We start from the raw sequence: 14,052 nt of genomic DNA on the forward strand, positions 1-14,052 counted from the left end.
GATGGAGAGGATCTTCACAGACATTTCCACGGTGGTCTGGCTCACTGATCAGAGTCAAAATCTACGAGTTGATTCGTGTTTGGTTATTTATTGGTAAGTGCAGGAACACATGCAGGCACAACTGATGAGGTGTTTTTATAGGTCTGTGTATTTGTGTGCAGGGTGTGGCATATCACGCATATCTCAATATTTCAACCTATCAACACCTCACTGAGAGCTTTCTGAGAAACAGCCTCACAAACACGAAGTTCAAAGACACTCGAATATGGTGTAGAGCCTGATGATTGATAACAACGGTTTGTGACTGTTATGAGTAATCAATCTAAATCACTCACTTTTGTTTTTCAGTGACTCATGATGCCCCTAAACAGCCTAGATGTACATGTATTAACATTTGCATGACAAGCTGACTTTTATGCTGCTTATTTTTTCTTAAAAATTCCCACAACTTAAACTTTTGCTTGTAATTTCAATTGAATTGTTTAAAATTTATTGTTTGCATCAAGCTGTTTTACCACTGGAAACTCAGAAGAACTCACTCTTACTATTTATTTTATTAATCATGTCGAGGGTCTTTATCTTCCAATACACACATGCAAAGAACAACAGTTTCTAACACAGACTAAATACATCACATGTTTTGGGTATGCATTGCTAATTCCCCCCCTCATAGCTGCATTAGCTATCCCATTTCTTTTATTCAGACTTAAATATGAGGGCATGGCTGTTTGGGGTGCTTGGGTTCATTGCCCTCTTGCATGACCCGACAGGGCAAGCATAAACTTTCCGACAGATGGCCTCACATTTGACTCTAAAATACTGTTCCTGTGGTTGCTGTGCTCTATTTGTTCTCATATGCTGTGTTTAGTTTCAATAAATGTGGTGCTGTGCATTATAGCTAAAAATGGTCTTCTTTAGTCTCATTGGTTGTGTTTATTGCAGAAAGTCAAGGTACCTTTGTTGAAGGTGGATCTTGGCCAGGTCTCCCTTGAAAAAGAGGTTTTTAATCTCAATGGGATCTTCCTGGTTAAATACAGGTTAAAATAAAAAAAGTCCCCCCACCAGACCTCTGCATGTCAGTGGGAGCAAAGGTCTATTGCTTTACTACATATTCAGGTTGTGTATCATGTTTTCAAATAGTAACTAAGTAATAAAGTAACTAATTACTTTTGATAATAAGTCATCAGTGAAGTAACAAGATTACGTTTTTAGAGAAGTAGTCAATTACTAACTAATTACGTTTTTCAAATGACTTGACCGAAAACTCATCTCACAAACACACGTTATCTTGGTTAGCTGCTGCCTCTTAACATATCATGCATTATCAGTCCTATATGCTGCTCAGTAACATTCATTATTTATCATTACTGTTATTTATGCTTTCGTTGGTTGCTGCTGTTGCTTCCCTACTGTGAATTAACAAAGAAGTTTGTTTATATTGGCAGAAAGGTGCGTTTCACTTGTCTGACCCACATGATATTGAAGCGCACTGTATGTGGCCCACAAGGTAAAATGAGTTTGGCATTCCTGCTCTAGGGAAAGGGGAGTAACAATTTTCCAGGTGGAAGGCAGTTCAATGAGAGTTGAATCATTTATTGTATGAATCTGACATTATTACACAAAATAATCGCAAAGGAAACAAGTCCAGCGATGGTGCTCACAACAAGGAGAGATACAGCTAATAGAGACAATACAACAAAGAAAAGAACCAAACTGATGGTTTAAATACATGAGAAGAGATGAGGGCAGGAAGGAAACAGCTGGGGGAAAACACACAACTAAACAGAATGAGACGAGTGGAAACAAACTGAACATCTCAAACACGAGACAAACAGTACTGCTAGGCAGTACTCATTGATCAAAGGAGGAGATTTAACAGTGCTGTCTTGTCTAATATGAAGAGGATCCACTTTTTCCAATATCTTTAAACACTGAATGGCACGATGCAGCACACAGTTATCAGTTACAGTCAGATTTCTATCAAACATTTCTCCAAATTTTTCCACCACAGAATCAGGAATATGTCAGAAGGAACGTCACGTGTGCACTAGGCAATGTGTCAAGGCTGAAGTAAAGAGCAAATAAAAGACATTTATGAGCATTAATAGAACACAACAGACTGATCCAAGCTGTACCCACCACTATATCGAGGCCCAGTCACAGATTCTTAATCTTCTAGAATATTCTTGAAGATTAAGAAAGTCCAAAAAGAACCTCCGAGCTGACCAGAGTGGTTCTTTAGATAAAATTGTATTCTTATCCAGTCTTAATTCATGCTCCTCAAAGTCTATTGATTCATTGAATTGTGAACATTTGAGTTCAGATAAAAGCACTGGGGTGTAGCATTCTGAGAGATTATTAAGGTATCAGGTCTGTTGAGCATTAGCAGGAAAATATTTGTTCTATACTAATGAAATTTATTTGTATAATATTTGTCACAGAGAGCATTGCACGGTGTGTTACATGATATGTGAGTCCCCCCCAAAATAGGTCCACTTGCAGGGTTGTTGTTGGTATTTGCTGTGTGTCTGTTCTGCTCCTGCTGTCCTCTAGTGTGTAAAAAGGAAAGCCTGGCAGTGTGTTTTGGAGTTGTGTTGTGGGAGCAGTGTGGATTTGTTTTGCTTGGTATCAGTGAGTAGTGTGAGCCTGTGGGCCACTGAAGTGTGTTTTAGTTGTTGCTTGTGTTTTCCCTCCCTTTAGATGGGTGAATTTGTGTTGTGTTTTCTTTTTCTTTTGATATTGATCTATCGGCATTGCTGTCTCTTTGTGTTAAGAATAAAATTTACAATTTAACCATTTCTGTTTTGTTTCACTTCTTTCTTTCTCTCCCAGCTTTATTCCTCCTCACACCCTCCCCTACACTTCCATCTCGTGGCCATAACAGGAGTCATATAAGCAGAAAAAATGAATAAAAAACAATTCCAAGATTAACATAATAACATAAGAACTCAATTGATCCATTTAAATTTCAGCATTAAGCATCACTTTAAAATCAAGTCATGACTCAAATCCAACATCAAGAATAAAACACAACACAGTTAGTAAGAACAGAGTGAAGGAACCTTAAAAATTTAAAGTACAAATATGAAAAAAATCATGAGGAAGCCCTGCGATAAGTATAAGTGACTACGGGCAGATCCTGATAACGCAGAAGAGGTGCAATGTTTCATGACGGACTGGAGCCTCTATGGGAGACACTCCACTCATCTTGCCAATGACTGTAGAGGAAAGAGAAACAAAGAGGAGCTTCAGGTCATCTGTGCAAATACTTTTCATATCTGTGTGTATCTGTGTTATCAAAACTTACAATCTTTGACCCACTGAGCTTTTGAGTCAGCACAAAGCTGTCCATTTTTTGTGTTGAAACTGTAGATGAAAAAAAGGAGATTATGATGATTGCGTGTGTTAGTTTGTATGTAGGACAACATGTGCTGACTTACATTATAGTCTTCACACAGGGTGGTCTTGCAGCCTGCTCACGATATGTTGTCCCCACCACATCAGGACTCATACTGGATTTGCTGACGTCAACGCAGCACCGTGGTTTACTTCCAGGACTACGAGCACCTGAGAGATAGAAGGTTAAAAACTGGTTTGTCTTATCTGAGAAAAGTCTAATTAGAAGGAAAATCAAAGTTAAATCTAGTTTTAAAATATGAAACTATGCTTGTGTTTGTGCAAAGGAGGAGAACCTCTGAAAAGAACTCTGCATCACTGTTACGGTGAAGAGGAGATTCCAGCCTTGGGGAAATTCCAGGTGGCGTCTCCTTTCTACTAGAGAAAAACCCTGAATCGCAGAAAAAGACGACTACGCTGACCCTAAGGAAGACAACAGGGGTGTATGACGCACCTCTTTCATCTAACCACTGCAGGAAAAAAGAGTAAGGCATTAAAAACGTGCCCTCCTCCACCAGAGTGTGTCAATCTCCACCAAAGCCATGTGCACTACTACTACTAAAATGTTATACTCTCTTACATACACTCTTACTCTCATTTCCTCCATGTAGATGATATTGTCAAACTAATGCAATACATCACAGTGTACTATGCATGCACTGCATCAAAAACCTGTCAAAATGAGAGCTTTGCTAGAAAACTAAACAGCATTAAGATTTGGTTACAGAGTGAATTTGTTTGAAAGGAGCTGCTGCATCCACTGTGTCACCATAGTAAGTTTGAGATTCATGACAATCAACAGGTTCATACAAAGGACAGATAGCATGCACCATGAGACATATGTTGCCATTAAAAAAAATGAGAAACATGACTCAATAGTGACATCAAGAATAAAATACAGTGCAACACAGTCAGTTAGAATAGAGTGAAGTAACCTTAATAAAAATCTCAAAGACTACATTTAGACATAAAGGACGTCTTTTAAAATGACATGACTGACCAGCCAAACAGCCCAGAAAACAACTTCCAGGCACATCTGGTAGTTGGTGGGTAAGACGAGAGTGTAAATAGAAAAATGTTTAAAATACTATAGGTAGTATATACTGTATAGACTGGGTAGATACCAGGTTTGTGATAAGAGATTAGCAGAATCCTTACATTCATACCTAATAAACTCCCAGAAAGTCACGAGTGTATCCTCCTTCACAAATAGCTAGAAGCCAGAGTCAGCAATTACAACTGCTGTGATCAATTTAGAGCACAGTCACAGTTGCTGCAGAGAACTTGCAGCGCACTGAGAGCAGGAGGAGAGTGATGGAGAAGATCGTCATGGACATTTTTACCGCTCACTGATCTGGTTAAACTATACGAGTTGATTTATTTTCGGTTATTTACTGGTAAGGGTGGGAACATCTGCTGGTAGAGCTATTCTTTTAAAGGTCTGAGTATTCATGCATGCATGGTGTGAAATTTCACACATCTGCCTCTTATCAGGGAGATTTGAGTATTTCACACCACCAACATCTCAAAAAGAGCTTTCTGAGAAACAGCCCTGCACAAAAAGACAACCGCAGACACTTAAATATGGCGTACAGCCTGATGATTGATGCCACCAGTTTGTACACTGTCATGAATGATGAATCCAAATCGAAATCACACTTTTTATTTTTCTTCTGATTTATTTGAGTTTTGTGGTTTTTCCTCCATTATGATTTATAAAACCCTGAAAATAAACCAACTCATTTGCCTGAATAATAAAAGTAAACAGAGCCAGTACAATATAGAGCCTTTGCACGTTTAGTGTTTGGGCCCAAATAAAAGTAATTCAGCTCCTTAATCATCCAACAATCAATCCAAATAAGAAAGACAGACTGACTTTTTGTTTACTTACATTTAATCTATAAATACTCACAGCTTAAAATTTTACTTCTAATTCAAATATTTAAATTAAGGTTTCCTGTCTACATCAAACTGTTTTGCCACTGAAAACTAAAAGGAACTCACTTTTACTATTGATAGACATTTAGGAGGCCCACTGTTTATTTTGTTCATGTGTACTTGTGGCAGATGATCAGATACGTTTCACACGTCGCTCTGGAGGAAACATGTGACAAAAATGTAAATGTGTTTACTGTGTTAATCTTCCAAAACACACATGCAAAGATCAAGACTTTCTGACTAAATACCCCCGGGAAAAATGTTTTGGGTGTGCAAATAACTGTATAGTGCATAGCCTGATGATTGATGCCACCAGTTTGTGCATTCTCAGCAATGTTCAGTCGAAATCACCAATAATTTCTATCTTTTTTCTTTTTTTGACTAACTGTGACTTCTTATCCTCCTTGCCTGGTACTAGTGAGTAGTGTGCGCCTGTGGGCCACTGAAGTGCGTTTTAGTTGTTGCTTGTGTTTTCCCTCCTTTTAGATGGGTGAATTTGTGTTGTGTTCTCTTTTTCTTTTGATACTGACCTAGCAGGGGTGCTGTCTCTTTGTGTTAAGAATAAAGTTTGCAATTTAACTATTTAATAAGGAAATGGTTAAATTCATAAGGACAAAAGGAGTCATAAAAGCAGAAAGAAAGAATAAAAGACAATTCCAAGCATAAAATAACAACATAAGAAATCAATGTGTCCATAACCGTCCATCCACTTTCAGCATTAGGCATCATTAGTCTTACAAGACTCAGATGTGACATCAAGGAATGCAGAAATAAAATACACAGCAACACAGTCAGTAAGAACAGAGTGAAGTACCATTAAAAATTGAACATTAAAAGTAAAAATATACAAAAAAATCAGGAAGCAGTCAGAATCAGGAAGCCCTATTACTGCAAGTACGCTGTATATTTTAAATATTTTTAAGTCTATCCATCTTAAATGCTCTACAGTAAGCTACGAACAAATGTGATTCTGTAGTTTTAAGGATGCAGTCAATTCTCGTCATTTAAACATAGACACAAAGTCCTTGGCGTAAGTCACTTTCCAACTTTCAGCAACAATGCTACACGTCGATAACAGCTCCACATTTCCTCCCTCTGAATCTGGATAGTTCATGGCTGCGGCATCAAAAGTCTCTGCGAGCGACGTCTGTCTCGCTCTAGCAGCACCGGTCCCTCTCCTCCTCTTTCAGTTTTCCTCATCATAAAACTCATCATCATGTTCTATGTTTGACAAGGTTTTGTGGCCTTGTCTTTCAACTTCCTGCTGATAAAGACCTCCCCCATGGCCATTCACAACACATTAAATTACAGATTTCTGTATCTTCAACATTTCTTTGAATTTAAACCCAGAGTCATGCTTAGAGATTCTTTTACTTACTACAGCAGCATTTTGTTATAATGCTGAAAAGCTGAAAAGTAATGTTGACTTCTTAATAAATTTGTTTCACTGGTTCGGCCCACATAAGATCAAAATGGGCTGTAATTAGCCTGAGACATGAAATAAATTTGACATGCCTCTTGTAGATGGTTACCTTTTTATTTTTCCAACTATTTCATAACTTCTGTTAATGAAAATAAGTCAGCCACCTGTGCAGAGAAATGATGGGGCAGCTTGTGGGCAATAATCGTATCTGTTAGTGTTAACACTGCAAACCCACTTTATCTATCATATGAATAATATACAAATATCTTACTTGAAGAAAAGCATCAGTATAATGTTGGTGGTTTGAAATATTAAAGTCTCACTGATAAGGGGCGGAAAGTGTGAATGGCCACACCATGCACACTGAAATACACAGACCTATAAAAAGTATCATTAGCTCTGCCTGCGGATGTTCCTGCACTAAATAACCACAAACCCCTCCAAATGCTAAATACTATCCAAGTAATTGCACCTGTTTTTATAGGAGTGGGCAAGGTCTGGACTGCATGGCTTAAGCTGGCACAACATCATCTATGATGTGACACAAGGCAGTAGCCCTCACCACAAGGACTGGTTTGTTAACCACCACCAGAAGGGCTGACGTGTGGTTTCTTTGCAGTGACTGAAAGCTAAGAGCTAAACTCTCCCCTGTGTGGAAAGGAATCTGTGCCGTAGTTTACCTGATCATGCCTCTTAACAAGTTCACCATCCCAAACTTCAAGCAACTAACAACTGCATCTTAGTTCTTTGATGGCCTTGCAGAGTATAATGGCTTCAGATATGTTACTGGCAAAAAAGTTTTGTGTTGTCTGTTATGACCCAGGTCATGTGTTGCTTGTGCTTCTCACACCTGAGAGTGGAGCTGTTCGATCTCTGTGTTGTTTCAGCTTGTCTAAGCTCCAGGTGGAAGCTGACCATTGGTGGAAGACTGAATGAGGCCGGCTATAAATTGGGACCCGTCCAGACTGGCAGCCCCGCCTACTTCCAGCTTCCAAACAAGTTGGGTGTTTAGCCCTGTGTCTTATAGTGTGCTGTGTGAGCAAGTTTCTGTGATGAGGAGAGCTTGGTTGCCTTGTATATATTGTAAATAGTGCAAACAGACTTTTTTTATTGATCTGGTAGCTGTGGGAAGCCATTTTCTTTTAACACCTTTTTCTCATGTTTAGGTTAGGGAGACAGGAAAGAGGCCTGTATTTTCTTTTGGGTCTCTCATTATAGGTAGGTCAGTTCTGTTTTGTCTTGTTTGTTGTTTTGGCCATGCCCACCTACGCTTGCTACCTTTTGAAATTATTAAAATATGTGGTTGTTGTGAAACCACAATCCTGTGGCAGCATTTGGTCTGTCCTTGGGAGCATGAAGTTGGGGTGTTATCTTTCCTCCTTATTTTTGTTTTTTGTGCGTTGTGCTCCGGTTTCCCCTTGGCCGGGGTTGGGCTGAGTCTATGGATGGTGCTGCATTCCCTAAGAGAACTGGTCCAGAGATTGATCGACACTGCTTTCACCCAGATGATCTACATGTACCAACAAATAGGGCAGAAAGAAGACAATGATAAAGACGATTCATAACTCTACGATGATGCTGCGGGCAAAACTGGAGTGTAATGCAATAACGACGGTTATGTTGAAGACCCAGACAGGAAAGAGATAAGCCTGATATATTAGCAGAAAAACACAGTACACTGCATTCTGGGACTATTGTAAGAGTTTAGCATAAACAGGAGGGAAATGATGAGGAAATTAAAGTTATGTGACACTTTTTGTAGCTAGCTGAGGAAATGTATCTCTGTCTCCATCTCTGTCTGTCTCTCACTCCATGTTATGTCTTACTGTCTACTAAAATTCTAAAATTCTGTTTCTTTTTCTTATATGGAGATATCGCAGGGATAAAATATGCAGTTAAACAAGTTTACACTGACAGAAAGGAGAGTTTCACTGGCCCGTCCCACTTCAGATCAAAGTGGACAAAATGTGGCGCAAATTTAAAATGACTTTGACACCTCTGGGTTACATTGTTGCCGATGCAACAACTTTTTCTAGAATTCACCTGTGGATTCTTACTTTCTCAGAAGCCTTCCATCCTTGGTTTGCTGGCATGTCATTTATTTTTTGTGATGCAGTTTTGATTATTTCACTCAGCAGTAAGCAGATGATATCACCCCCAACCTTTTTTATTCAAAAGCTGAGACCTAAGGTGGAGGTGGCTGTGTACTTTTGGTGGTGCGATGTACGTCTACGTGCCGTGACTATTTATGTACACCTGGTTTGAGCCGCTGCTTAGTGTGAGTATGTGTTGAGGTGATATGCACATGTGGACTGGTGATTTTGCGTGCATTAAGCCTTTCCAGATTCTGTTAATCCTGTTAAAAAAATACCAGACATTAATGAGCTCTAGCAACAAACAAAAGATGTATGAAATCTGAACTGCTTCCAATAAAATTCAAACACAAACAGCTTCTATATGTAGCTCTGCTGTGGTTGGAGCAGTCAGGTTAGGAAGGCAGCCTGAGAAGGTGCAGCCATCTCCAGAAGGGGGTGCACAGGCTAATTAACAAAAACAGTTAACCAAAGGAAGGAGGCCAGCAGCTTTGGGCTGTAACAGCCCTCAATTTAAATGTTCAACATGAGGCCCCGAGGCCGAATCTGCACAACAAACATTCCAGGTCTTCTGACACAGACCTGCCCATGGCCGTTCATGCTACATCAAAGTAGTTAAGAAACAGACAAACATTTAAATCATTTTATTGATTAACTAAAGGAGTATTTCTTTAATATACTGGCAAACTGAGATGAAGTTGTACATTGTGCTTTTTTCAAATAATAAGATTTCTTTGGGATTAATTTGTCATTAAACGTCTTTAGACTGACAGAAAAGGGAGTTTCACAGGTCTGACCCACTTATGTTCATCGTGAGCTGCATGAACTTTAGTAAAAGATCAAGTTTTATAAAAAGCCTGGACAGTCTACTCAGCGAGCATCCTCAGTTAAAACAGAGCAATAGGTGATTCAAACAACAGCAAGAAATATTTGCTCAATAATACAAAAGTTTATTTTTATATTGTTTTTCAAAGCCACATTGTTCTTGACATAAACACATAATGCACAGAAAGAGATTCACAAATAAGCAAAAAAAAAAAAAAAAAAGACAAATAAAACCTGACCTCCAATGATCAGTTAAAAAACAATGAAGTCAACAGCGTGAATAAAATACAGGTTTACTCCACAGGTAAGAGTAAAAATTAATCTACAAATGCAAAAAAAGTTTCAAGACAAGCTGAGAAAGCGTTCTGGTTTGAAGCCTTTAAAGGTGATGGAAATACTGAAAATACTGATGTAGCAGACAGACTTCACTCCTTCCTCATTTTGGCAGTGACTAGAGAGGAAAAAAAGCAGGAGCTTCAGTTTTTCTCTGTAAATACTTTGCATTTATTTCTGTGTGTGTTTCTTTTAACATGACTTACGATCCTTGACCCACTGAGCGTTTGGATCCGCACAAAGTTGTCCATATTCTGTGTTGAAACTGGAAATAAAAGACAGAAAATTATACAGATTGTATGTTTGTATGTAGGACAACATGTGCTGACTTACAGTATAGCCTTCACACAGGGTGGTCTTGCAGTCAGCTCATGATAGGTTTCCCCAACCACCTCAGGGCTCATATCGATTGTGGTGACGTCAACGCAGCACGGACGTGTCTTTCCAGGACCACCTGAATCTGAGAAGTAGGAGGTTAAAAACTAATTTATTATACCTGAAAAAGTCTGATTAGAAGGAAAATCAAAGTTAACTCCAGGTTTAAAACGTGATGAAACTCCTTACATCTCAAAACAAAACAAATGTTACCTGAAATTAGGTGATAGTGAGCGAGTCGCTTTTTGTGCTTCACTCTGTAACCATTTTACACTTTGACAGAAAATGAAGGTCACTGAGAGGTAAAAACTCTCAGTGAAAGGTACTATATGAAAACTAATAAACCTTGTTTCTGTCTTTTAATGTTTCTAATAAAAACAGTGTATGTACACATTTTTCTGAGGTTGTGAATCAAATATTCTCAATACTTTCTCTTCATATATATTTCTATTATTTTTATAATAGAGGGTATGTGATCGTTGCCTTTGTGTTTGTTACCTGGATCACTGAGAAAGTTTCCATAAATACATTTTAACAGAGGTCTCAGATTGTTCTGGCTGTTATTTTTTTTTTTTTTCGGTAGAGCATGTCAATTTCTTTTCCAGAGGATGAAAATGAGAAAACACATTAAGCTAAATTTGCTAGCAATGGTTATGATATCAATAAACATGACTATCCAGAGTCTAGGCTGTTAGAGGCTCCCCATGATGCACTTAGTGTTTCTTCTTCACTCACTTTTTTTATACTTATTATGTGTTTAAACATCATTTTCCATTTAATAACGTGTTTTTATTAATCTCTGGATCTCTTTCACAGTATGTTTGTAGCACTGTCTTCTATCCCTCAGCCCAATAGGTCCCTACAGATGGTTGCCCCTCTCTGAACCCTGATTATATTAAAAGTTAATATTATTTAAGCATAAAAGACAGAATTAAGATGTGCAGGTAGCTGAATGTTAAACAGAATTATCTCATAGTAACATATCATGTTATACTCTGTGTCTCTGTATCACTCTTATTTCCTGCAGATGATATTGTCACACTTAACCAATGGGTCACAATGTATGCACCCTCGCAGAAAAAACAAACAAACATGAAAACTAAACAGCATTAAGATCTGGCTACAGAATTAGCTTGAACGAAACCATTGCACACTGTACTGCCATAGTAAGTTTGGAGTTATAACAGTCAAAAGGGCGACGCAAATGATGCCGAGCATGCAACGCACCATGAAACATAATTCAGTAATGTCACTGGAAATAAAATACATATAGTTTAATTATTTTTAATATTAACCAATCAACCAGAATTTGACTAAATTAAAGAAAATGTGAGAGTCCTTGCAGAGCACTCATACCCAATAAAACCGCCAAAAGTAGCAACTGTTCCCCAGCATCACAAATAGCTATTAGCCATTGTTGGAAAAAGTAATGCTGTGATCAGTTTTATGTATTTTATTCTTTTTGTTTTCCTTTAGAAAGTAAGAGCACAGTTACCTTTAGAGGAGTGGCAGCTCACACACAGTGAGAGCAGGAGGAGAGTGATGGAGAGGATCTTCACAGACATTTTCACCGGTGGTCTGGCTCACTGATCAGGTTGAAACTATATGAGTTGTTTCGGGTTTGGTTATTTATTGGTAAGTGCAGGAACATTCACAGGCAGAACTGATGACGTGTTTTAACAGGTCTTTGTTTGTGCATGGTGTGACATATCAGCCCTCCGCCCCTTATCAGGAAGATCTGAGTGTTTCATACCACCAACAGCTCTCTCGCAGCTTCCAGAGAAACACATACAGAAAGTTTACAGACACTTTAATATAGTGTACAAAGTAATTGATACCAGCAGTTTGTGTATCAATTAACATTTGTCACAAATGATGGATCTAATTCACCTGTTGATAATTATTTTTCCATTTTGACTAACTATGACTGTTTATCTCTTGCAGTTTTGCATCAGGCCTCAAGTGAAAAACAATAGTGACTCATGATGCCTCTTAACGATCCTGATGCACGTCTATTCACATTTGCATGATTTGTTAATGTTTGGCTACTTATTTTTCATCTATATGTGTCATTTGTCATTTGTCATTCCCCACAACTTAAACTTTTGTTTGTAATTTAGGCCATTAAACTCCCACTGAAAACTAGCAGCAGTGACACGCTCTCATTGTTTATTTCATTTAGGTGTACTTTTGGCAGATGATCAGGCAACTTTCACACTCTGCTCTGGAGGAAGTGTGTGACAGAAAAGTATTTGTGTCGACTGTGTTAATCTTCCAACACACACACATGTAAAGGCCAAAATTTTTTGACACAGCATATGCACTACTAATTTCCCTCCTCGCGCATCAGCGCTCACATTTCTTTTATTTCGGCCTAACTTTGAGGACATGGCTTTTTTTTGGGGTGTACAGGTTCATTTCCCTGTTGCATGATCCAATTCAGGGCAAGCATTAACTGTCAAACAGATGGCCTCACATTTGACCGTAGAATACTTCAGTATACAGAGGAGGTCATGGTTGATTCAGTAACTGGAAGGGATCCTGGTCCTGTGGCTGCAAAGCGAACTCAAATCACCCTTCCATTGTGATTGACAGTTGAGGTGTTTGTGCTGTATTTGGTTTTCACCAAATGTGGTGTTGAGTATTATCACCAAACATCCCCACTTTGGTCTCGTTTGAGCAAATGACATTCTTCCTGGAATCTTTTAGTTGCTTATAAAATAACATGTTACACCGCGTTACTGTATTGCATTTTTTCAATAATGCTGTAATGTAACCCGTTAATGTACTAAATTCAGTAATTATATTACAGTTACAATTATATTGATTTATATGCAGCTATCGGCATACAAAATGCTTTTTTCTTCCTGTTCACTTGCGCTACAATCACCTGATTTCAGTTTGTATGTGGGAAGAGGAACATGGTGGTGCAGTGATACAGCTTTTGAGGAATACAGACATGGACATTACTTTTATTTTTATCACACAAAAGCACACGAGTATGATGGAAAAGTGCAAACTGCATCCAGGAGAGAAAAACTGCATTATATTGCTAACATAACTTAGGCTCTTTGCAAGCATCTGCACAGACAGCATGCTAACACAAAGCTAGCTAAGAAGTTGAGAGCATGCTAGCCGCTGGTCTTCAACAGGTAACAAAGGCAGTGATGAACAGTCAATCGTGCAGCCTTGGGTTCTGCCTGTTCATAGAAGTAACTTAACTTTTTGTTGTCAGCTTTGTGTTCATAGGTTAAAAACCAAACAATCCTATGTGTCACCAGCACCAATCCCTCATCAGGATAGGGATTGGTGCTGGTGTGTGGAACTGTAGGCTAAGTTAGGTTTATATTGTTAACTGGTAATTAAGTTAAACTTCGTGTTATTACCTCATCTATTACTACTTCATACAAATCTTTGTGGCTTTTTATTCACTGGAATAATTAGAGGTTGTTTAAAGTCACATTTCATGGGGTGCAGTTCCCCTGGTAGTGGTGTTGCTTTCTTTCTCATTTTCTCATTTTTCTTGCAGCAAGAGGAAGGTTTACAGCACATACCTGCCTTAAAAAGCCCGTCATGAAAGTATTTCAACATAATCAGTCTAAATGATTGTGAAACTTGCTTTGTGCCATTCCTCTTTCTTCTTATTTTGCTTGTTCCCACAAACGTTTA

At 38.5% G+C, this 14,052-nt stretch overlaps 1 protein-coding gene across 1 annotated transcript; it reads right to left on the reverse strand.

Annotated features, from left to right (window-relative positions):
- Positions 1-9,866: 9,866 nt before the first annotated feature.
- Positions 9,867-11,976, reverse strand: LOC134635099 (eotaxin-like). Its single transcript, XM_063484605.1, has 4 exons — positions 11,879-11,976; positions 10,342-10,468; positions 10,215-10,273; positions 9,867-10,126 (listed from the first exon to the last, which is right to left on the reverse strand). Exons 1-4 carry the CDS (start codon positions 11,946-11,948, stop codon positions 10,101-10,103), a joined length of 282 nt encoding a protein of 93 aa, XP_063340675.1. The 5' UTR covers positions 11,949-11,976; the 3' UTR covers positions 9,867-10,100.
- Between the last annotated feature and the right edge of the window lie 2,076 nt (positions 11,977-14,052).

This window comes from Pelmatolapia mariae, linkage group LG9, assembly GCF_036321145.2.
Source record: "Pelmatolapia mariae isolate MD_Pm_ZW linkage group LG9, Pm_UMD_F_2, whole genome shotgun sequence".
Lineage (NCBI taxonomy): Eukaryota > Metazoa > Chordata > Actinopteri > Cichliformes > Cichlidae > Pelmatolapia > Pelmatolapia mariae.

Bases quoted from the DNA above. Each gene is read 5' to 3' on its own strand.
- LOC134635099 (XM_063484605.1), bottom strand. From the start codon at position 11,948: ATGTCTGTGAAGATCCTCTCCATCACTCTCCTCCTGCTCTCACTGTGT. The intron at 10,469-11,878 runs GTAACTGTGCTC...CCTACTTCTCAG, and splicing joins GAGCTGCCACTCCTCTAAAG to ATTCAGGTGGTCCTGGAAAG. The intron at 10,127-10,214 runs GTAAGTCATGTT...TTTCCTCTCTAG, and splicing joins CGCTCAGTGGGTCAAGGATC to TCACTGCCAAAATGAGGAAG.